This window comes from Moschus berezovskii, chromosome 2, assembly GCF_049115385.1.
Source record: "Moschus berezovskii isolate FMDL1 chromosome 2, NW_MosBer_1.0, whole genome shotgun sequence".
In the NCBI taxonomy this organism is placed as follows: domain Eukaryota; kingdom Metazoa; phylum Chordata; class Mammalia; order Artiodactyla; family Moschidae; genus Moschus; species Moschus berezovskii.
This window is the reverse complement of record NC_142461.1, coordinates 50,772,347-50,797,841: the sequence shown is the minus strand read 5'-3', so window position 1 is coordinate 50,797,841 and position 25,495 is coordinate 50,772,347. Positions and strand designations below refer to the sequence as shown.

The following is a 25,495-nucleotide window of genomic DNA, read 5'->3' as shown; positions in this document are numbered from 1 at the left end:
TGCTAAGTCGCTTCAGTTGTGTCCAACTCTGTGCGACCCCATAGACGGCAGCCCACCAGGCTCCCCCGTCCCTGGGATTCTCCAGGCAAGAACACTGGAGTGGGTTGCCATTTCCTTCTCCAATGCATGAAAGTGAAAAGTGAAAGTGAAGTCGCTCAGTCGTGTCCGACTCTTAGAGACCGCATGAAACACAGCACGCCAGGCTTCCCTGTCCATCACCAACTCCTAGAGTTCACCCAAACTCATGTCCATTGAGTCGGTGACGCCATCTCATCCTCTATCGTCCCCTTCTCCTCCTGCCCCCAATCCTTCTTAGCATCAGACTCTTTTCCAGTGAGTCAACTCTTCGCATGAGGTGGCCAAAGCATTGGAGTTTCAGCTTCAGCATCAGTCCTTCCAATGAACACCCAGGACTGATCCCCTTTAGAATGCACTGGTTGGATCTCCTTGCACTCCAAGGGACTCTCAAGAGTCTTCTTCACCACAGTTCAAAAGCATCAATTTTTCGGCGCTCAGCTTTCTTCACAGTCCAACTCTCACGTCCATACTTGACCACTGGGAAAACCATAGCCTTGACTAGACGGACCTTTGTTGGCAAAGTAATGTCTCTGCTTTTTAATATGCTATCTAGGTTGGTCATAACTTTCCTTCCAAGGAGTAAGCGTCTTTTAATTTCATGGCTGCAATCAGCATCTGCAGTGATTTTGGAGCCCCCAAAAATAAAGTCTGACACTGTTTCCATTGTTTCCCCATCTATTTCCCCAGAAGTGATGGGACCAGATGCCATGATCTTAGTTTTCTGAATGTTGAGCTTTTAGCCAACTTTATCCAGCAATTCCACTCCTGGGTATATATCTGAAAAAAACAAAACCACTAATTCAAAAAGATACATGCACCCCAATGTTCATAGCAACATTATTTAAAATTGCCAAGATACAGAAACAGCTCAAGTACCCCAAAGTGAATGGATAAAGAAGATGTGAATAAATAAAGATACACATACACACACACATGAATGCACACACACAATGGACTACTACTCAGCCATGAAAAAGAAAATTTTCCCAATTGCAGCAACATGGGTGAACTTAGAGGGCATTATGTTAAGTGAAATAAACAGAAAGACAAATACTGTTTGATATCACTTAAATGCAGAGTCTAAAAAATATACAAACTAGTGAATATAAGAAAAAAGAAGCAGACTCACAATACAGAGAATCAACTAGTGCTTGCCAACTGGGGGAAGGGGGCAGAATATGGAAGGGGTTGTGGGAGGCACAATCTATTGGGTGTAAGATAGGCTGCAGGAATGTATTGTACAACTCAAGGAATATAGCCAATATTTTGTAACAATGTAACAGGAGTGCAACCTTTAAAAATTGTATTTAAAATTAAAAAAAAAAAACAACCCAACACTGAATACATGTACCAATGGAAAGAGCATTGGTTTGAAGTCAGACCAGCCATGGTTCAAATAATAGCACTACCACTAAACCTCTCTGACCCTTAATTTTCTCCTCTGCACAATGGGCATAATAAATATCTGTCTTTATGGCTGTTGTGAGAAACAAATGAAACTGATGCTAAACTGCTTTAGAATTGTAAAGCATTAATCAAATGTAAGGCATAGTGTTTAACTGCTTATTGAATAAATTCAGGTTTCATAATTTTTCCTTTGAACACCAAGGTTCTAATCTTGAAAACATTCTTTATTTGCCCACATTTCATTGTTTTAGGACCTTGCCAAAAACAGGAATGATTTCCTTCTTTTTGCTGGCCTCAGTTAATTGATTTTTGTTAAACTAGCAAGACAAAAATTTCATCACATAAGAAAACAGCATTGAATTCAAAACGGATTTTCCTTCACGTCCTTTTTTTAATCCAGGATAGTATTAAGGGAATTCCTTGGTGGTGTGGAGATTAGGACGCTGTGCTCTCATTGCCGAGGGCCTAGATTCAATCCCTGGTTGGGGAACTAAGATTCCACAAGCTGTGTGGTGCAGCCAAAAATGAAAATACAAAATTATTTCAAAGAACAAAAATCTATATACAAGATAGTATTAAGTAGTAAGTAGCTCTTATCCCGGAGAAGGCAATGGCAAGCCACTCCAGTACTCTTGCCTAGAAAATCCCATGGATGGAGGAGCCTGGTAGGCTGCAGTCTGTGGGGTCGCTAAGGGTCGGACACGACTGAGAGACTTCACTTTCACTTTTCACTTTCACACATTGGAGAAGGAAATGGCAACCCACTCCAGTGTTCTTGCCTGGAGAATCCCAGGGACGGGGGAGCCTGGTGGGCTGCCGTCTATGGGGTCGCACAGAGTCGGACACGACTGAAGCGATTTAGCAGCAGCAGCAGCAGAAGCTCTTATCCATCCCTTTTCAGGCTACTTTTTTGTTTGTTTTACAAATTGTTTGGAACTCTTTAAGACAGAGGGGTAACTGGTAAGCCATGGCAAACTTCCATGGACTATACTCAGTGACTACAATAAAGAGACTAAGTAGCTTGATCCCCTTTAATGACATTTCTTGGGCAGAGATGATTGATACCATTAACTTCTAATTATAAACTTATTTTTCTTACTAGAGCAAGAAGAGGACATTTTTTTTCCCTCTAAGAAAAAATTAAAGAGTAGGATCCATGTATGATTTCAAGCAGAGACAGTGAAGTATCATTAAAATTTCTAGATCATTAATTACTTCTGTTTCCTTGCCTTGTTATGACAAGTGTACCTGATCTCTTGGGGTGGCTGGCCAGAGCTCTGCAGTGCCCCGCTCCAAAAACAACAGTGACTGACATTCATCCATCCCAACTCCCCTGTGGAAAATGTCCAGGAAGTTGCTCAGGCTGCAAGTCAAAATAGCCATGGTCTTTTGGAAGGTTCACTATTAACCCTATCCCCCTGAAAAATACAGGATATTCTAGATACTTTGTGGTATAAAAAATAATTTTTCTAACATCCTCCAGACCCCTAAACATTAGACTTCTAGGAAAAGTAGTAAACAAGTAAGTAATTTGAAAAGCATGAAACCAGTTTGTATCAATTCCTTCCACAGTTGGCCCCTTTCTTTTGCAGTGGTTGGCTAGGGTTGAGGCAGCAACCAGCAGGGCTACGGTGTCACAGTTAAGGAGATAGGAGTAGGGTCTTTGATTTAGTCAGTTTGAATGTCTTCTTTAAACTAATTCTGCCCTGAGAACACTTTCTGAACAAACTTTTTTTATGTGTCTATGCTGCTGATCCAGGAAATGAACCAGGAATATTGATCTTCCTGTATCATCGTTCAATTCATACCATTTTCTTACTTGAAAACCTTCAACAAATATGTGTTGAATAAATGAAGTTTGAATAGTCAGTGGTTACCCACTGCCTATATAAAGTTTAAAGGATGGCCTTGGAAGCACTCCATAAACTGATGCAAAATTACACTTCATTCATTCATTTGCTCAATAAATATGTATTGGGTACCTAGAAGAAGGAGCTCTACTTGGTGCTAGAGGGTTAGATTTGAAGACAAATCAGATACTTGCCTGAACTTCTTGGGCTATCTGATCTTCCACTATTTCATATCACTAGGGCTGCCCACTGCCCACTGCCCCACACTTTAACACAACCCAAACCTCCTCTGTTAGTTTTTCTTCCTTCCCTCCAACATTATACATGCAATTCTAACTTATCCTCAAATTTAAGCTCAAGTGTGCCCTTCTCCTCAAGCTCCCTCCTAAACACACTTTCTCTCCCCTCTTCATCATGAAGAAAGCTCTGTCCTCTGACTTCATGGAAAAATTGACGAGCAGTTTTGTTTGGGCATTTTCTCTTCTATTACCATTACATCAATATTTTCTCCACCATCTTGAAGGGAAGGACATTTTCAATTCTGTTTAGAGCACCTGGACTTCAACTGGTTGGCACTTAGTAAATATTTGTCGAATGAATGAATAAGTGAATGCCTCATGACTTAAGTTATAAATACTTCTTTTACACCCTTGAGAAAACATTTCTCAAATCTCCTTAAAAGTATGCTTTCACAAACTTAAAAGCCAAATAGGTCATTTGCTCAAGTTTATTCAATACAATGAAAATGTAAAAATGCCCACGAGAAAATGAAATGTGTTATACTACATATCTCATCAGTTATGTATGTAAGGCAGAATTGTGTCACTATCTCCAAGGACTTGAAGTTTGAGAAGTGAAGTGTGCTTCTATCCACTGCATGACACCAGTTCTTTCTGAAATGATTTGAAGACTTGAACAGTAAACCTATGCTTTCAGGTCTTCACCTGAACTCAGGCCAGCCCCCTAGTCCTCTTGCACCTTCTGCTGCTGCTGCTGCTGCTAAGTCGCTTCAGTCATGTCCGACTCTGTGTGACCCCATAGACGGCAGCCTACCAGGCTCCCCCATCCCTGGGATTCTCCAGGCAAAAGCACTGGAGTGGGGTGCCATTGCCTTCTCCACCTTCTGCTGTACCCTGACATCAATCCAATCAAATATTTTCTCCAGCCACTTGGGCTGCTGAGCAATGATAGAGGATACCCACAGTTTCATGGGACTATCAGGCAATCCTGAAGGGACCCATTCTTTCTCAAGAGTGTTTTACAAAGTCTTCTCCTCAAGCCATCTAACAACATCCATCTCCTCCAATTTTAGCATGACAGAATGGGTTTCCTCTGTTGTGATAATGAAGAACAATACCATGAGGGCCCAATGTACAATTGTTTCAAACAGCAGCCTCCTCAGTAATGTATACAACCTGTTGCCTGTATAGGTTGCCCTCAGGGACCTTGGAGACAACTCTTTCTAGTGGACATTCATGACTGGCCTGCTGTCCCCAGTCTAGGCTCCAGACAGGTATGCATTGTGCCTTTGGAAAGCCCCAGGGCACAGTGGCCAGGGTCCATATTGGCTAAGTCATAATGTCCATCCGCACCAAGCTGCAGAACAAGGAGCATGTGATTGAAGCCCTCCGCAGGGCCAAGTTCAAGTTCCCTGGCCGCCAAAAGATCCACATCTCCAAGAAGTGGGGATTTATGAAGTTTAATGCGGATGAATTTGAAAACATGGTGGCAGAAAAGTGGGTCATCCCGGATGGCTGTGGGGTCAAATACATCCCTAATCATGGTCCCCTGGACAAATGGCGGGCGCTGTACTCCTGAGAGCATCGGTGCTGTCCCCTCCTTAATCATGCTCACCGACAAATCCTATTTCCTGTCAAAAAATAAATACATAAACTATAGCAAAATCAAACCTGTTACTTTCATTAAACACTATGCTTAGGCCTTTTACCTTATAGGCATTATCTCAGTTAATTTTCACAAAGATCACCACTTATTGAAAGCAGGTACAATTATTATCCCCTTTCTACAAATTAGGAAACTGAACTTGGGAAATTGAAGCATAGAGAGGTCAAATAACTTGCCCAAAGTCATATAGGCACTAAATGTTATATCCAGGTTATCAATGCAAGTCCCACTGAACTCCAGAGCCAACTGGTAAACTTGTACTATATTTGATTCCCTATTTTACTCTTCCCTTAGATGGTAAAGGTAGGGAGAGGATTCTCAACAGGATGTCTGGCTCTTATCCCAGTCCAGTTCATATAGGCCTCTAAAGAGTAAGTCTCCATCTCTTCAGCTTAAGGTTCTCCTACAACCAGTGTGAACCAGTTAATAGGAGAAACACAGTGGACATATACCTTACATCGACCAAACCAGCTTTTCATAGTTTCTGTCACTCTAACAGAGTATCATAGACTGGGTGGCTTAAAAACAGATGATTGTTCCTCACAATTCTGGAGGCTGGGAAGTTCAAGATCAAGATGTGAGCAAGATTCAGTGTCTGGTGAGGGCATGCTTGCTTCCTGTTTTAAAGATAGCCATTTTCTCTTTGCATCCTGCCGAGAGAGACAGCAGAGTGAGAGTCAGCTCTCATATCCCTTCTTATCTTTTATTTTTTTAAATTTATTTTATTGAGGTATATAATTGTGTTAATTTCTACTGTACAGCAAAGTAATTCAGTTATATATATATATATATTCTTTTTCATATTCTTTTCTGTTGTGGTTTATCACAGGATATTGAATAGTGGGGCTTCCCAGGTGGCTCAGTGATAAAGAATCCGCCTGCGAAGCAGGAGACGTGTGTTCAACCCTTGGTCGGGAAGATCCCCTGGAGGAGGAAATGACAACCGTTTTTGCCTGAGAAATCCGATGGCTGGGGAGCCTGGAGCCTGGTGGGGAGTTGCAAAGAATCAGAAACAACTGAGCAACTAAACAGCAGTAGCAGTATTGAATATAGTTCCTGTGCTATACAGGAGGACCTTGTTTATTCATTCTCTATGTAATAATCTGCACCTGCTAGTCCCAACGCTCAATCCATGCTTCCTCCACACTCCCTCCCACTTGGCAACAAGTCTGCTGGGTATGCTTGAGTCTGTTTCTGTTTTGTAAATAAGTTCATTTGTGTCATCACATTCCTTTTATAAGAACACTAATCTCATTCCCTTATGATTATACAGTGGAAGTGAGAAATAGATTTAAGGGACTAGATCTGATAGATAGAGTGCCTGATGAACTATGGACGGAGCTTCGTGATATTGTACAGGAGACAGGGACCAATACCATCCCCATGGAAAAGAAGTGCAAAAAAATCAAAATGGCTGTTTGAGGAGGCCTTACAAATAGCTGTGAAAAGAAGAAGAGAAGCGAAAAGCAAAAGAGAAAAGGAAAGATATAAGCATCTGAATGCAGAGTTCCAAAGAATAGCAAGGAGAGATAAAAAAGCCTTCCTCAGTGATCAATGTAAAGAAAATTAGAGATACCAAGGGAACATTTCATGCAAAGATGGGCTCGATAAAGGACAAAAATGGTATGGACCTAACAGAAGCAGAAGATATTAAGAAGAAGTGGAAAGAAAACACAGAACCGTATAAAAAAGATCTTCACGACCAAGATGATCACGATGGTGTGATCACTCACCTAGAGTCAGTCATCCTGGAATGTGAAGTCAAGTGGGCCTTAGAAAGCATCACTACAAACAAAGGTAGTGGAGGTGATGGATTCCAGTTGAACTATTTCAAATCCTGAAAGATGATGCTATGAAAGTGTTGCACTCAATATGCCAGCAAACTTGGAAAACTCAGCAGTGGCCACAGGACTGGAAAAGGTCAGTCTTCATCCCAATCCCAAAGAAAGGCAATGCCAAAGAATGCTCAAACTACCGCACAATTGCACTCATCTCACATGCTAGTAAAGTCATGATTAAAATTGTCCAAGCCAGGCTTCAGCAATGTGTGAACCGTGAACTTCCAGATGTTCAAGCAGGTTTTAGAACAGGCAGAGGAACCAGAGATCAAATTGCCAACATCCACTGGATCATGGAAAAAGCAAGAGAGTTCCAGAAAAACATCTATTTCTGCTTCATTGACTATGCCAAAGCCTTTGACTGTCTGGATCACAACAAACTGTGGAAAATTCTGAAAGAGATGGGAATCCCAGACCACCTGACCTGCCTCTTGAGAAACCTGTATGCAGGTCAGGAAGCAACGGTTAGAACCGGACATGGAACAATGGACTGATTCCAAATAGGAAAAGGAGTACGTCAAGGTTGTGTATTGTCACCCTGCTTATTTAACTTATATGCAGAGCACATCATGAGGAACGCTGGGCTGGAAGAAGCACAGGCTGGAATCAAGATTGCCGGGAGAAATATCAATAACCTCAGGTATGCAGATGACACCACCCTTATGGCAGAAAGTGAAGAGGAACTCAAAAGCCTCTTGATGAAAGTGAAAGAGGACAGTGAAAAAGTTGGTTTGAAGCTAAACATTCAGAAAACAAAGATCATGGCATCTGGTCCCATCACTTCATGGGAAATAGATGGGGAAACAGTGGAAACAGTGTCAGACTTTATTTGGGGGGGCTCCAAAATCACTGCAGATGCTGATTGCAGCCATGAAATTAAAAGACGCTTACTCCTTGGAAGGAAAGTTATAACCAACATAGATAGCATATTAAAGAGCATAGACATTACTTTGCCAACAAAGGTCCATCTAGTCAAGGCAATGGTTTTTCCCGTGGTCATGTATGGATGTGAGAGTTGGACTGTGAAGAAAGCTGATCGCCGAAGAATTGATGCTTTTGAACTGTGCTGTTGCAGAAGACTCTTGAGAGTCTCTTGGACTGCAAGGAGATCCAGTCAGTCCATTCTAAAGGAGATCAGTCCTGGGTGTTCACTGGAAGGACTGATGCTAAAGCTGAAGCTCCAATACTTTGGCCACCTCATGCGACGAGTTTACTCACTGGAAAAGATTCTGATGCTGGGAGGGATTGGGGGCAGGAGGAGAAGGGGATGACAGAGAATGAGATGGCTGGATGGCATCACCGACTCGATGGACATGAGTTTGAATGAACTCCAGGAGTTGGTGATGGACAGGGAGGCCTGGCGTGCTGTGATTCATGGGGTAGCAGACAGTCGGACACGACTGAGCGACTTAACTGAACTGAATCTCACTGATGAAGGCTCCACCCTCATGATCTATTTACCTCCCAAAGGGCATCTTCTAATACCATCACATTAGGGATTAGGGTTTTAACATGTGACTCTGGGGAGGACACATTCAGTCCATAGCAGAGCCTTATTGGAAAAAGCAGTTGATTCTATCACCATAAAAAAACCAAACATTTCTCCTCCTTTGATCCCTCCTTTTTAATTTCACCCAACTTTCAGCAAGGTAGCATTCCAGGGTGTTCTGACCATCTCGTGGCTATCTGTATCTATAGGCCAACTTGCTTTCATGCCTATACTCATGTTACTGAAGCTCACCTCTCACCCGGCAAGGTCTAGGTCCTGGCTTTCTTGTTGTTCAGTTGCTCAGTCATGTCCGACTCTTTGTGACCCCATGGACTCCAGCATGCCAGGCTTCCCTGTCCTTTACCATCTCCTGGAGTTGCTCAAACTCATATCTATTGAGTTGGTGATGCCATCCAACCATCTTGTCCTCTATTGTCCCCTTCTCCTCCTGCCTTCAATCTTTCCCAGCATCAGGGTCTTTTCTAATCAGTTGGCTCTTCCCATCAGGTGGCCAAAGTGTTGGAACTTCAGTTTCAGCATCAGTCCTTCCAGTGAATATTCAGGGCTGATTTAAGATTGACTGGTTTGATCACCTTGCTGTTCAAGGGACTCTCAAGAGTCTTCTCCAACACCACAGTTCAAAAGCAGCAATTCTTCTGCGCTCAGCCTTCTTTATGGTCCAATTTTCACATCCATACATGACTACTGGAAAAACCATAGCTTTAACTAGACGGACCTTTGTTGGCAAAGTAACATCTCTGGTTTTTTAATATGCTGTCTAGGTTAGCCACAGTTCTTCCAAGGAGTATGCATCTTTTAATTTCATGGCTGCAGTCACCATCTGCAGTGATTTTGGAGACCAAGAGAATAAAGTCTGGTGTTATTTCCATCATTTCCCCATCTATTTGCCATGAAGTGATGGGACCAGATGCCATGATCTTAGTTTCCTGAATGGTGAGCTTTAAGACAACTTTTTCAGTCTTCTCTTTCTCTTTCATCAAGAGGCTCTTTAGTTCCTTTTTGCTTTCTGCCATAAGGGTGGTATCATCTGCACATCTGAGGTTATTGATATTTCTCCTGGCAATCTTAATTCCAGCTTGGGCTTCATCCAGCCTGGCATTTCACATGATGCACTCTGCATATAAGTTAAATAAGCAGGGTTACAAAATACAATCTTGACATACTCCTTTCCCATTTTGGAACAAGTCGGTTGTTCCATGTCCGGTTCTAACTGTTGCTTCTTGACCTTCATACAGGTTTCTCAGGAGGCAGGTAAGGTGGTCTGGTAATCTCATCTCTTGAAGAATTTTCCAGTTTATTGTCATCCATACAGTCAAAGGCCTTAGTGTAGTCAGTGAAGCAGATGTTTTTCTGGAATTCTCTTTGCTTTTTCAGTGATCCAATGGGTGTTGGCAATTTGATCTGTTTCCTCTGCCTTTTCTAATCCAGCTTGAATATCTGGAAGTTCTCAGTTCACATACTTTTGAAGCCTAGCTTGGAGAATTACATCCTGGCTAAGAGGAGGCAGATTTCAGTTGGTGGCACCCTCAGGGCCCAGTACCCCGCCTCCTCCCCCCACCGACCCTGCTCAACTGTCATTGCTAAGGAAGCCAGGCGCCCAGGTCACAACTGGCCCTCAGGATCCTCAGGAGACACAAACAACAGGGGATGGGTCCTGCAGAATGTGACCCAAGCAGACTGCCACTGCCATTGTCATAGAGGCGGGGACAGGGGAGAGGTTCATCACTTCCTCAAGGCCTGGGACAATCAGTAGTTGGTCTTGGTGGGGGCTCTGAAGCCCTGCAAGACAGCCCCCAGCCTGTTTCCTGGGTGGATGAGGTGGGGGGACCTGGGGAGAAAGCGGGGATCTACCACTTACCTCACTCTCCTCTCGACCACCACCTCTTGGCCTGACTGTTGACTGAATGGGCCCACTAATGGAGGCTCACTGACAGTTGGTTGCTTATGGGAAAGACCCATTGCAGCACCAATGGCTGAGTGGGACCACTAATGGTCCCTAGCAGTAACCACTGCCTGGGGTAAGGAGGTGCAGGGTAACGGCAGCACAGCAATGCCCTTGTGCTAAGGGCTGCACTTGGCCCGGCTATATTACAATAGGAACTTCTGCCCCTTATATCATCACATCATTACTACATTGGGAATGCAATGGTACCGTAGCCTATGCTTCTCAAACTTTAATGTACATATAAGTTACCTGAGAATCTTATTAAAATGCAGATCCTTTCAGTAGATCTGGGGTAGTATTTTTAGTACCTAAGTCATGTTTGACTTTGTGATCCCATGGACAGCAACTTGCCAGGCTCTTCTGTTCACTGGGTTTCCCAGGCAGGCATATTAGAGTGGGATGCCATTTCCTTCTACACTGTACTTTTAAAAATTATTTATTTTTGGCTACATCTGGTCTTGTAGTATGACACTGCCCCAGGAGGGCTTCTCTCTAGTTGTGGCCTGTGGGCTTTAGTTGCCGTGTGTTACGTGGCATCTTAGCTCCCCGACCAGGGATAGAAACTGTCCCTTGCATTGGAAGGTGGATTCTTAACCACTGAACCACCAGGGAAGTCATGAGTCTATTTCTCAAAAACTGCACGTGACACTAACACTTTTGATCTCCAGGCTAAACTTTCAGGAGCAATCACCTTGACATCTGGTATCTGAAGTTCTTCCCAGGTGATCATTTTGGAGCCAAATGGGATTTTCCTCCCATATGTGTAAATTCTATATTCTGCTTTGGTTATCAAAACTACGCAGAGCATCCAGTTGCATATTACACTTTATACACATTACATACTATAGACACCAGTTAACTACCAGGTTTGATTTTGGGGGGTTTGGATTTTTTTTTGTATATGATTTTCCTCATTTATGACTACTTGTTTCTAAAGTAGTGGTATAACTATTTCTATATTTTGATGTCCATATGCCATGGACAAACTTTTCATGCCTACAAACCACCACATTGCTGTCTTCCTTAAAGACACAGAAAAAGATGTTTCTCTTCCTGTCCAAGAAAATTCCTCCATTGACGCCCTGACTTCCAACTCATCGAAAACACATTGTTACTTCTTTTGCTAATCAGCCTGCTCTATTTTATCTAGTCCCAAACTTTGTCTATAGTAACACCGGTAAAAAATTATTTCATGAAATTACATTACTTAAAAACAAAGTGAATGCAACATAATTTTAATTGCTGAATTTAGCTGAAAGATGTATGGATGTTCATTGTACTATTCTTTCAACTCTTCTCAGTATTTGTAAATTTTTAAGTTTGGGGGGTAAATACAGCAACAATTAACAGTTTATCCTTTGTTTCTTCCTAGCACAAAGATATTCTCAGATAACATAAATTCCCTCCAGAGCTTCTCACCCATTAAAAATTTCCTCCGACAAAAATTTTTTTTTCCAAAAATTTTTAACATCTTTTTGTCTAACCTGACATGTAAGCATGTCCTTTTATAATCTTTCTGCATTATAAACTATTAACAATTTTTTTAAACTTTAGCTTTTCTAGCATGAACACTAAAAATGTCATTACTCTCTGGTTTAGTAAATCTTAACCACATTGTAAATCTGTATTCTCTATGTATTCTGTAGTCACCTTGTATTCTACAGCTTCCTATCCACATTTTTTGCCTTCCTCCTCCAGTCATACATAACCAGGGCCCTGAACAACTGCATTCAGAGTAGAGCACCAAGAAGCTGGCATTCCTGCCCCAGTGCTGCGCACCTGGTTCCAACTATGCCACGTTGTGTTAGTCACTCAGTCGTGTCCAACTCTACGCGACCCCATAGACTGTAGCCCACCAGGCTTCTCTGTCCATGGGATTCTCCAGGCAACAATACTAGAGTGGGCTGTCATGCCCTCCTCCAGGGGGTCTTCCTGACCCAGGGATCGAACTGGGTCTCCTGCATTACAAGTGGGCTCTTTTACCACCTCAGCCACAACATGTTCTGAGGACCAAGTCAACATCCTACGTTTTCAGCTTGCTTTTCCCAGGACTGATGCAGGTTTACCCAAGGTAGGTGTTTTTAATATTTATGAAATAGTAAATCTAGTTTCTACCGAGGTAATTGCTACCTAAAAGAAATGCTTTTTTACATCACTCTTTTATCAGACATATGTGAGTCCTGCTTAAACAAATATCAAAATAGTTCTTCAAGCTAGGGAGATTTTGCACTCCAGGATACAAGAGACAGTTATCTGGAGGCATTTTTGGTTATCACAACTGGGGTGGGGTGGTGCTGCCATCTACTGGATAGTCAGGGATGGTTTACATCCTACAATGCCTGGAAAGTGACCCACACAATAGGTGTCTGGTCCAAGATGTCAATAATGACAAGGCTGAAAACCCAGCTGTTAATTTCTGCTTTATCTAACCTTGTAAGATTTAGGAAGCACTAAACACCAGAGAACCAAACAACTGAACCTATATGGCTCCAACTGTCATTTTCAGTTCTTTATTAAAACACAGTATTCTTTGGTTTTTCAACATTCAGTTCCCTTAATTGGGAAAAAACCCGAGTTCAATACCACTAAAATGGCACAACCACAACAGTGTAGTGCAGTAATAATACAAAGTCAACTAAGATTAAAAACTGGTCTAAGACTTTGGATATAATAAGTTTTATTCATCTGGTGGTACTTGATGCTCACAGGGCACCATACAACAAACTTTAAAAATACAATAAGAAAAAAACTGAACAGCCAGAGAGATCAATTCCATTAGAGGGCCCACAGGAAAACCAACAAAAGCCCACAGAAAAACCCACCCACTGTCCCCTCAGAACATTAATTTCTTCCTTTTTAAGTTTGGCTTTAAGAAACACCAAAGGAAAGTGCGAAAGAAAAAGTCTTTGTTAAAACTTCACATAGCGTCTTTCACATAAGTATCTCACAAAATGCTTTCCTTATTCCAGGTGCATATAAAATAATTCAAACATTTGTGAGCCTCATTTGGTCCCAACTTTTACCATCACAGGCCTCAGTGTTTGCATCAACTCTCTGTCCTCAAGTTTTTTTATCAGTAAAAAACCACTTCCAATTGTCTTTGCTCCACACTGCCACTACAAAGCATAGACGTTTTACATAAAACAGCAAGGGTCAAAGCAAATTGAGCTTATGCAAGAACTTGTATAACTAAATTTTCCGAAGACTGGTTTAAAAGCAAATTTTGGCTCTGAAATTTCATTGTATTCATCAATTTTCACAATTAGTAATTACTTAAGGTCATCTGACATCGAGTATAAAAGAGAACAGCAAGATTTAAAGTTACATGGGGGATACCGTTACAGTAACTTCTAAAAATAAATGATTTTGGAAATTTTATACCGTTGACATGTTGTCATGAAGTTATGTCACATAAGAAACTAGTTACTAATTCTGCCTGATCAGTTTGTACAAGTCAGCCAATTATAAGCTATTTCTCAAGTTTAAGCCTCCAAAACGGGAGCCCTAAGTATTAACAATTCAATAAATGAACTTAATCTCAGGATGTTGGTTTTCCTTACTGTGGCAGAGCCATCTTATGTTTAGGCTGCTGCGGCAGCTCATTTCTCATCAGAGTTCATGTTAAGTACTGTTACATAAGGAGATAAACTAAAACAGCTATGGGAAGATTGACAACTAACAGTTTTGGCCAACTAGGGAAAAATGAAGATATACTTTATTATAAAAAAAAATACTGTATTAATGCTTGGTTCTTCTAGATTTGAATGGCATTTCAGTTTATGCTTAACACCTATTGATCAATTATTATCTGATAATTGACTGATATTATCCGATACTTAAGCAAAACTAAGCAAACCTAGACATTTCAGCTGCTGCCACTGTGTAGTATTAGTACGTAAATAATCTGTAACTAGATGTTTCCCCTTTTCCATTACACTGTTATTTCTTAAGGGTAAGAGACAGGTCAGAAGTACCTCTGCATCACTACAACTAACCACGATGGCTGACATACAGTAGGTGCTTAACAGGTACATACTGCTGAGTAGTGGCTTACGACATGACATGGGCAAAGAACTCAGATTGTCTTCTTCTAACTATCATGACTTAAAGGTAGCCTCACTCCCTACAGGTAGAAGTTTAAGCTACTTTTCCCACATTCTAAACAGAATTGTCAAGAGTCGGGTATGACTTGAATTACTTCCCTTAAGCAAATTCATAAGCATTTTGAGAAATCAAGAGATGAAAGGCGCTATGCAAGTGCAAAATAATATTAAAGACAGTTCAGCAAAGGTGCTATATTTTCTAAGGTGATGGAAGGGTTGTGCTAGTTTGAGGTTAACACCCCCAAAGCTTCTCTTCCTAATGTCTTTATCAACAGAGCAATGGAATTTTGACAAAGGTACCATCACTTTATATAGCTTGTATTCTACTAACTACTTTCTATAAACCAGGTGACAGAAAACGATATTAAGCCACTTATTCTACAGAAACCAGTACTTTATCAAAGTTCCGCATTTTACAAGTCATGTTCAAAAAACACACACGAGTTAGCATTTTGTACACAAATGTTTATTTCTCAATTAAACATTCCCTTTAAACACAAGGAATGAATTCTAAATCTTCATAAACATGAATTAAAAATGAAAGCCCTCCAGTATAGTGTGTGTAATCACTGTGTTCTTGGTCACTACCGGTGTTTACTGCTTAACATCAAAAACAAAGGTTATTTAAAAATCATGCTACTGGATTTCTAGCTCTTCCTCTATGACCAGTTCTACGCTGATCTGCAATGTTTAAAAGTTTACATCACCAAATCAAAGCAAGTTTAAGGTGTGAAACAGCTGTGCATTAAACACAAAACAAACAATAAAGTTACAAGATATAGTCAAGTTCATAACGAATATAGGTGTTCTTATCATCGTTGTAGATTCTTGGGTAATGTGCTATGAGAGCATCCTGTGAACCGATGTAGATGGAGTTGTAAATTTTCCAATACACATCTCTGACTTTCCGGGCTGGGTGAAACAAACCCTAGAATTAAAAGTTTACATTATTTCAAGAAATACATAACCTTAACATAACAAACAAACCATAAAGATGTGGTTCTAAACATCTCCCTTTGAGAGAGCAAAAAAAGATGGCAATTGCATAAAGCTGCAGTGGGCAAGGACAAAATCTAATCTTCTCTCCCCTCATAACTGTTTTCCCATATGGCACAAATATATCCTCCCTAATGATAATTAGGAACAGTGACTTAATTCAACTACTTTTTTCAATGAGTACTGTTTAAAAAATCTTTAACCTACCTGTAAACAATACTGTAGCATTCTACATGGTCCAATAGCAACTCTCAGACCCTCCAGGGCCCCCATAACTGCCTGAATTACATGGGGAGATGTCTCAAACACATTGGGCCATACATAGTTCAACAAGTGATTCAGTGAATCTTCGCAACCAAATCCATAAACCCCAAGTGACATGTGTTGCACCACTGCACTAGCAGTCTGTCTGTGTACAAGGTCCCTGTAATGGAGAGGGAAAAAAGCTTTTTATTAAGATGCAGTCTTAGTTTCACAGAAAATACTTGCCTGTCCGTTAGAAACTAAGTCACAAATTTAGTGCTTGGAATGGATGCAGTCACCCTTACGCCTCATGTATCTGACACAGGAATGCTTTTAGAGTGACTAATGAGTCTATTTGAGAACTTCTGCTGTAATGATTCAAACCTGCTCACTATAGCTCAAAAATAAGCTATATTTTTCTTTCAGAGTAATATGAGCAAGAAGGCCTAGCACAGTGTATATTTTTTGCAAGCTACTAAAAATAAGAGGGGATACATGACTCTTAACATACGAATGATTAACAGTAATATCTCATTTTAAACTCTGTAAATTAAAATCTTTGAAAATAATTCAATACTATATACAGTAGATAATTAAATTGAGATTAAATCCCTTCCCTTGTGGTTTTTTAAAAGAGTCAAGAATTCAATTTGGGGACAGGAAGAGAAGGACTAATAATTTTTTCAAACCCAGAAAAAAAGAACTTTTATCACCTCCCATGTTTTGACTTTATGACAAATCATTGACTTATTTATTCCACAATTTATTCGAGTACAAGTATCAGATAAAAGGTCTATGATAGGTATAAAAACAAGTTCACACGTTTTACCCTCAAAGGCAGGAAGAGAACCTTAAAGGAAAAACCTTTTTCTCTTAAACCCTAAGAGGAAAAAGAAAAACACCTGAACCTACTTAGTTACTAGTATCTTTATTTCTCTTATTATAATAATCTATTAGGCACAGATTATAATGAAGCTGTATTCCTCCGTAGTAAATTTCCCAACTAAAGTAGTGTTTCTTGGTATTAAGGCTCTATCAATCACCTCAAGCAATACTTTATCTGGGGTCGCCATCTGAATAATCGGGGGCCTGCAGTGACAATAGTGTGGCTCTGGCAGGCTATGTTCAGTAGTTAAAAGTGTCTCTGCTTCACCTGCCACAACAAAAAGCTAAAAAGATCAGGTCTCTTCGTTATATCAATAAGCTCATGCTCATCATTTTCTTTTTAATTTTTAAAACAAAAGTTGACTGGAAATTTCCTGATGGTCCAGTTGTTAGGACTCAGCGCTTCCACTATTGGTGCCAGGGTTCAATCCCTGGTCAGCTAACTAAGATCTCACAAGCCTCACAGCATGGCCAAAAAGAAGGGTGGGGGCAGGGGGTTAAAAACGAAGAGGGGGCACACTTGGGGAAAAAAATTGGGGGAACCATTATAGCATGGATCTTTTTATTTTCCTTTGGCTGTGCAGGGTCTTTGTTGCTGCACAAGGGCTTTCTCTAGCGGCAGAGAGCAGGGGCTACTCTCTTAATTGTGGTGACTTCTCTTGTTGCAGGGCACAGGCTCAGAAGCTGCAGTGCACAGGCTTAGTTGCCTCACGGCACTGGAATCTTCCCAGACCAGGGATTGAACTGATGTCCCCTGTATTGGCAGGTGGATTCTTAACCACAGGACCACCAGGAAAAGTCCTGTATCATATGCCTTACTTGGAAATAATAGTCACATTAATAGTTTCATAAAAATCCAAGCTAGTAGTCCCTTCTTTAACTACAGCACAACAACCAGGTCATGTAATGATTACTTCAATAAGTTCTAAAATAAAAGAACTATTTTAACTATTTTCTTGTGCTTAGTTCAAGTCACTTACCTATCCATTAAAGCATCCTCAAGTAGTGGTGTTACAGCATAAATGTAGTCCTTTCCCATTTCACCAATATATTCAAACAAGAAGGAAAGTGATTTTAATACTCCATTTTGAACATTCAGTTCAGGAACTCTGTATTCATTCATTAAGGCAGGTAGTACTGTGAAGGGTGAACATGTTTCAGCGACAATAGCTATGGCCACAGTTGTACAAACTCTGTTCTGCCTTTCCTGAACTTTTAGGTTGTTGAGAAGTGTAGCCAATACATCATGAGGGCTGGAAAAAAATAAATGTGTCAGCAATCTGTTAGTATACAAGTCAAAATTTTTTCAGAGGCAAGAAAAATAATCAAAGGATGGGAACTCAGTAATTTTATGCTATGGCATTATTATTTCTACTTAAGAACTTCATTTTAATTAAAATGTTCACTTTATGAAAATATTCAAATGGATTCATTTTCAAACATAATTCAGTTTTCAATAAATTTCCTGAAATAAGAAGAAATTTCATTACATGTTTAGTCTGAGTAATTCTTTGAGTGGTCAGAACGTGGTCTCCCATCTGTTTTCATCTTCCTGCCCACACACCTTTACCACATTTATTCTCCTTCTTTAAGGATTTACCTTACCACAAATTTAAAGGGACATAGGAACTAAAAGGTTACATTGGCACAGCTATTCATTGCAAATTGCTTGACTTTCACCACAAATGAAAACATACTACAGCTACCAAAAAAGGAGTGGGGAAGACTCTAACTATATAATCAACTTTTGTTATGTTTGAGAATATCTTGTTATTATGCCACATGTACATGAAATATCTCATTTTCTACAATGACCGTTCTAGTTTGGTTCTGGTGGAGTGAAAGCGAATAACCACAGATTATCTAACAAAATAGCTATAATTTTTAGTTGTCTGTGGATTAATTCTAGAAAAATATTTTCAAAACACGTGAAGTATTAACATGAGAATTGAACTATGCTAACTGTTTTAGCAATATCCAAAAAGAACTGGCCTTAATATTTTAAACAATAACCAGAAAGAATCAACAAAATCTGAAATCCTTCTGAAACGTTTCCCTCTCTGAAAACACTGAAGTGTTATTAAATGAAATTTTATACTCTTCTATTTTAATTCAATTTAAGATGAAAGAAAACATTTCAAAAATTGAAGGTTAGTAGTTAAAGTCTATTTTAACCGCATTACTCATACCTTACCTTAAAAGAGCTTACAGAAACAGAAGCATCTTTTAACAGTAAATCGGTCTATTATAAAGTAAAAAAAAAAAAGATGTAAATAATACTCACCCAATGGCCTTTGCAATATAACCAAATGTGTTGACTGTTGCTCTACGAATAGCTTTTTTGTGTGCTTTTAAGAGCTCTAAAAGCTCAAAGCAAATCCTCATCCATTCTCTTGCAGACACATATTCAGCTCCCCTAGTTTAAAAATAAAAGTTAATTTGTTACAGTAAGTTTTAAAAGGTAAATTTACAAATTCAGTTCTCAAAACATGATTACCAACTCATTTTAAGCATTATATAAATTATTACTGTTCAGAAGAGATGGATTATTTTTAAATAAAAGCAAAATTTTAAAATATACTGCTACTCCCTCATTACCATTCAAACTGAAATTTCACTGAAAATATTAGCTTGACCATATATACTTACATCAGCAAATTTGCAAAGTGAATAAAAATGTGAAAACCAATACTACTTACAAAAATATTTAGGGAATCTGCTTACCTATCAGCAATACGCCCAACAAGATCAATACAATTCTCCTGTACTTTTTCATGCCTATTCTTTAAGATGGGGGTGAGTCTAGGCAGCAGATCTTTAATTGGTGGGGTCATCTTATGCATACCTATTTAACAAAAGTCAACACACTATCAATTAACATGTAAATTGCAAGCTTTGCTCATTTTATCTTTTACTTAACAATGTAATATATGTAACTAGGCATAAATACAAACTTACAGCTGCCTATGGAAAGAAAAAGCCCCAGATTCTGACCAAACGCAGAATTTTTAACTTGTCGTTAACAACTTCTGATTATGTATAAAAATGAAAGAAATTAGTGAAGTGATTTAAAGAATGATGGATACTCAACAACAAAAAAATTCCATTTAGTTCTGAAATGTATTTGTACACTGACATTTAAATATGGGGACAGCTTAGGTTCCGGCCATACACAACAATATAAGCCAGAGGGAGACATGTAAATTAAAGCAAAATTTTCCAGAAAGGGCCCCCTTACCCTTTAACTGCAAAACAAACAGATCTCCAGTCTCCCTGCAATGCAGGGCATACTTGGATGGTATTTACACCTATGAAGAGAGAAAAAAGGAGGCAGCTGGCAGGGGCTCTTGTTCTAACTAGAACTGCTTGCTCTGATTCTCTCTCCATTGCTTTTCCCATGTTTCTCTGACCAACAATATGGTTTATAATTCCCTGCAAACCAGAGCCCCACAAGTGGCCAAGTAACTGATTTTTAGCAAGTATCTCCAAATATAGAGGACAGGGCTGAACTGCAATTTGTATGTAAATGCAATGGTTCAAAGACCTTCTATATTGCATAAAAACCCCTTAGTAAAACAAGAAAAATAGTGGCTTATTTCAACCTCCTGATAGGTTATTTCTGCCCCTCTAAACTCTGCACAAGTCTGCAATAGTTCTATTCAATTACAATGAAGAATAAAACACAAGACCATATTTACTGTTCCATCATAAGGCCTTTAAAGAATAAAAGCTTTATTCTCCACACCCAAAAGAATTTGTAATATACTTGTTTTATCTTTGGGTAAAAAGCTGAAAGGGTAGTTTAAAAGAATAGGATTTAAATAATGAGATTATTTGATCGATTCACTTTTCTCCCTGGTTGTTATTCCTTGAACTTATTGGCAAGCAGGAAAACCTACCATAAACATTTTATTCAAGTTGAGTAAATACATCATATTTAGTCTTAAAATTTCAGAGTTCTCTCCACCCACCATTGCCCTCCTATATATTCCAGGTGAGACACTGTTATTTTTAGGGCCCTCTTATCCCATGACTTCAAAGTTTTTGAGTTGTGACTATTCGCTCCTCTCTTGCAGGTCCTAAAACTTGCCCTCATTTCTCTTTTAAAGTAAAATATAAATAGCTTTCGGGAGGTAAGATTCTTGTGACATCCCAACTATATTTGTTAGTAGTTAAAAAATTGTATCAGATATCATCACTCAACTCCTAAACAGGATTCTGTATTTTACTTTCAAAAAATCCGAAGAAGTTTTAAAAAGCAAAAAACAAAAAATTCTTCCATAACCAATGAATTCCATACCTATTACATTTACAATGGCCTTCAGTGCTCCAAGAATGCTGCCCAAAACTTCAGGGTACTCTTCACCCAAATACTCATACAAAACAACACCCAAATGCCCCATCAATTTTTCCTGTTAAAAAAAAAACCAAAAAGATGAAATATTACTGTATGCTATTTCTTTTGGTGAATAAATAAGAAAGTGATATAAAAGTTTACCTCTTGACAAGTCTTCATGACAACAGCTGTTCGAGAGATCAAGTCAGCTGCCTGCTGCCTAACTTTTGCTGATTTGTTATTTAAACGCCACAAAACTGTACCACAGATCTGAGGCAAGTAAGGTTTGACTCGTTTGCCGAGAGCATTGACCACTGTACCAAAGCCGTTCAACATTACGGAGTCCTTATAAAATTAAAAAAAAAGGCCAAGTTAAATTTAAAAACTATATTCAATGTGAACAAGAATTCAGTTTGTGACAAAACAATTAAAATATACTAATATTCAGCTTCCAAAAATCTATTCTAAAAATGTGATGCAGAAGAACATTTCTTTGTAGTTAACTGCATAAACATGGGCATTTAAAATTTTAAATTACTCTTTAATGATATTTGCTTGCAACTTCTTTTTACAAATATGAGAGCCAATGGCAACTTGTCATAATAATTAGTATCATTACCTCTGTTGTCTGTTCTTGGAAAGCATAAAGAATACCATCAATCAGTTGTTCTTCAAGTTTATGATCAATATCTGCTGCTCCCAAGTTGCCCATAATTTTCTCAATTGTCTCCATCACCATTTTTCTGTACTGTTCAGCTTCATCTTTCAGATCATCCACAATCCTGGATATAATTTCTGCTGCACCTACTTTGTTTGCCAACTCCACAGTAGTATCAACTAACTAAAAAAGAGGAGGGAAAAATCAACTTATTGCTTTTCCAAGGAAATACAGAGACATTATGAAAATGGAATATTCTAAAGATACTATTTAGCTAGTCAGTGTGCTGAAAACAGCTGGCTCCTATTATTAAAACTTTAAGATGGGACTTCCCTGGTGGTACAGTGGTTAAGAATCTGGCTGCCAATGCAGAGGACATGGCTTTGATCCCTGGCCAGGGAAGATCCCACATGCCCAGACCAACTAAGCCTGTGCACATAATTATTGAGCCCACGCTTTAGAGTCCATGTGCTGCAGCTACTGAAACCCAAGAACCCATGAGCCCGAGCTCCACAACAAGAGAAGCCACCACAATGAGAAGCCCATGCACCACAACAAAAAGTTGCCCCCGCTCGCTACAACTGGAGAAAGTCCAAGAGCAGCAACGAAGATCTAGCACAACCAAAAAAAATTTTTTTTTAAAAAATAAAACTTTAAGAAAAAGGTGGCCAAAAAAAGTATGTCTATGTCAAGGGGATTAAGGTTAATATTATATTCATGCTTCATTTAAGCCAGACTAAATAGTTCATTTACTAGATAAAAATGTCAATTCATAGTTGGCTATTTATTGTAGAATGCAAACTCAAAATGAAAATTGACTTGCTGACTAAAATCCATCCTCTTTCACAATCAAGCAAACAATCTATGAGATCCTCAACCCAAAATATGATTTATGTAATATGCAATCAAACTAATGGATTAATTGAAAGAATTTCTGAAAATATTTTTACAATAAAAACTTACCTGTCGGTAATTTCTTCTATCCAAAGCCATTCTATGTTGCCAAAAGTGTTTAAAAAAGGGAGGAAGGATCTCTGTTTTAATGTAGTTTGCTTCTACACCATCTGTTCCACAACACTGCTTTACCACCTAAAATGTTCAAAAAAATAATAATAGCAAACACAGTCCTGGCCTAAAATATATTTTTTAATGATACAGAATTCTCTTTCAACGAAACACATCCAATTTAGATTTATAAATATGGAACAATTTGGAACAAGTACCTTTAGCACAATTTTCTTCATTTCTTCATCAGGAGACTGGAATTCTCGAATAAGAATTAACATCACTTCTCTAGTATAGTAGTTGGCATATTCTGCATCCATGAGAGGAATAAGATAACCAATAGCCTTTAAGAAAGCGGCAAGACCCTATTTTAAAATAAAAAATATATATATGCTTAGTAAATTAGATTTAGGTCACTTGAACTTCAATGAGTAGAAATAAAAAACAACCAAACTGGTGAATTTACCTTTCCTCTGTGTTGGCGGATACCTTTCCATAGAGGTTTTAACACAGAATCAAAAGATTCAATACCATAAGGGGTTGCTGCTTCAGCCAAGGCAGCAATGGCCAAAGCACTAATGGTTCGAACTTTTTGCTGTTCATCCACAAGACCTATAGAAAGCCAAACACAGGTTTCAACTAAGCAACACTGCCTAATTTTAACTCAGATAGCACTACTGAGATCCCAGCTATACATCTAACCGTTTAGTCAAACTGTAGAATCTGTTCACACTGGACAAAGTTAGGCAAAAACCAGTATGAACTACAGCCTATTAGCCCCTAATATTACAAATCATAAACTATATGGTGTTTATGTAGGTCACCTTCCATTTCTCTTCAAAAATCAGTAGCCTAAATTTCAGGAAACCTGTCTGAAAACAAAGTTATCCTACAACTTACCATGTTCAATGATTTCAACTAAACTTCTGAGATGTGGCAAGATAGCACAGCCCATGAGAATAGCTATCTGCTGTACAATCTTTATACCAGTGTGTCTCGCTTGCCAGGACTTCTTGCTTTTGCACACAGCTTTTAAGAAAGGCAATAATGAAGGAATGCCCAGAGCAGAGGCTACAACAGCAAATGCTCTAGCTGTCGTATTACGGACATACTCATCCATGTTATCTATATCAGGTCTCATGGTAGAGATCATAGTAGCCAGTCCAGCAGCCTGAAAGTTCAAGAAAAAAATGATGATAATGAGTTGATAACATTAACCTTCAATCATTTTGTTCTAAAACTGAATAATCCTATCAACAAATATAAAACTTTCTTTTCCAGAAATATAAATACCTTTGCCAAATTAGAAATAATCTCTCTGCCTTCCACTCGGGCGTAGTAATCTTCATCAATCAACAATGGTTCAATTACCACTAGGATCTGAAAGAGAAGGAATACCAGTTACTGATTCAATGCTCATGTAACAGAGTACATATAAGGAAATTTTTAATTTCCAGGACTGTGTTAATTAAGGGACAAATTAAGAATTTTAATCACACAACTTTAAACCCACATAAAAATCAGTATTTGGGAGAAATGTTAATATAAAAATTATTAAATACAATATATACACACACCCCTATCTGCATTTTACAACTGTAAGCCATATTACCATCAGCAAAAAGATGATTCTTAGTACTAAATGGCTAATGATACAGAAACATACATTTTCACATCCTAATATCAATAAAAGCAAATTAAAAATGAGTACTATGAACCCATATAGGATGGCCAAAAATTACAACTATTGATACATGTATTTGTATATGTACCTACCTGCAAAGAAAAAGGTTTGAGGGCATGTAAATGTAACAATGGTTAACTGAGTATTCTTTAAAAGGAGCGGAAGTTTCCCTTTTTTATTGTAAATGTAAAACATCAGTTGTTACTTTTAAGGAATTTTTACATTTCACAAATACATCTATTGATAAGTTGATAAAAAAATTATGAATTCTTTTATAGCAAAATATATCAAGTCATAGAAACACAACTGGAGAACAAACCTTGTGTACATATGGTCGAACTAAGTCATCAAGTTTGTATAATATTCTATCAATAACTTTCACAAGTAAATGACGCTCTTGATCCTCAAGTGTAGGTGACATCAGCAGAGGAAGAATCTGATTAAACAAAGGACCAGCTCCAAATTCACGAGCTTTATCAGTAATCTGACGCAATGCAGCCTGGAAGAAAGAGTAAAAGGTAGGTTTCTAGATTATAGGCATTTTGAATGGGAGCAAAAAATTACTCCATGGTTTTCTGTAACTGAATATTTTAGTGCAAACTCCACGGATATTTTACATACAGAAGTATGTGTTCATTCCCATCAAAATTACTCTGAAGTCTGAACTCCTGTGATGAAGGCTTAATCAATGTTTTCAGATAATTCAAACAGGGTAACTGAATTCTAGAGAAGGTGTAGAGAAAAGGGGACCTTCCTACACTGTTGGTGGGAATTTAAGTTGGTGTAGCCATTGTGAAAACAGTATGGAGGTTCCTCAGAAAACGAAAAATAGAATTATCATATGATCCAGCATCTCACTCCTGGGCATATATCCAGACAAAACTCTAATTCAAAAAGATACATACACCACCTATGTGCACAGCAGCTCTATTCAATTAGCCAAGCTGCGGAAACCACCTCAATGTTCACTGACAGATAAATGGATATATACGAGACATGTATACAATAGAATACTGCTGCTGCTGCTGCTGCTAAGTCACTTCAGTCGTGTC

At 38.8% G+C, this 25,495-nt stretch overlaps 1 protein-coding gene and 2 pseudogenes across 2 annotated transcripts in view; 2 read left to right on the top strand and 1 right to left on the bottom strand.

The window, feature by feature from the left end:
- The first annotated feature begins 4,678 nt into the window (after positions 1 to 4,678).
- LOC129538738 (small nucleolar RNA SNORA70) lies at positions 4,679 to 4,793 on the top strand (annotated as a pseudogene).
- Positions 4,747 to 5,153, top strand: LOC148778531 (large ribosomal subunit protein uL16-like; annotated as a pseudogene).
- An 8,040-nt stretch (positions 5,154 to 13,193) lies between these two features.
- The window catches only part of SF3B1 (splicing factor 3b subunit 1), a 59,387-nt gene continuing 47,085 nt past the window's right edge, over positions 13,194 to 25,495 (bottom strand). For both annotated transcript variants that reach the window (XM_055398965.2, XM_055398966.2), the window contains 14 exons: positions 24,763 to 24,942; positions 24,053 to 24,139; positions 23,660 to 23,930; positions 23,226 to 23,371; positions 22,978 to 23,124; positions 22,718 to 22,843; positions 21,716 to 21,937; positions 21,259 to 21,441; positions 21,061 to 21,172; positions 19,485 to 19,605; positions 19,045 to 19,176; positions 17,741 to 18,013; positions 15,840 to 16,056; positions 13,194 to 15,564 (listed from right to left, as the gene is read on the bottom strand). In XM_055398965.2, coding sequence (XP_055254940.1) covers positions 15,406 to 15,564; positions 15,840 to 16,056; positions 17,741 to 18,013; positions 19,045 to 19,176; positions 19,485 to 19,605; positions 21,061 to 21,172; positions 21,259 to 21,441; positions 21,716 to 21,937; positions 22,718 to 22,843; positions 22,978 to 23,124; positions 23,226 to 23,371; positions 23,660 to 23,930; positions 24,053 to 24,139; positions 24,763 to 24,942 — 2,376 coding nt within the window. In that variant the 3' untranslated portion in view covers positions 13,194 to 15,405. The remainder of the gene's footprint in view (positions 15,565 to 15,839; positions 16,057 to 17,740; positions 18,014 to 19,044; positions 19,177 to 19,484; positions 19,606 to 21,060; positions 21,173 to 21,258; positions 21,442 to 21,715; positions 21,938 to 22,717; positions 22,844 to 22,977; positions 23,125 to 23,225; positions 23,372 to 23,659; positions 23,931 to 24,052; positions 24,140 to 24,762; positions 24,943 to 25,495) is intronic.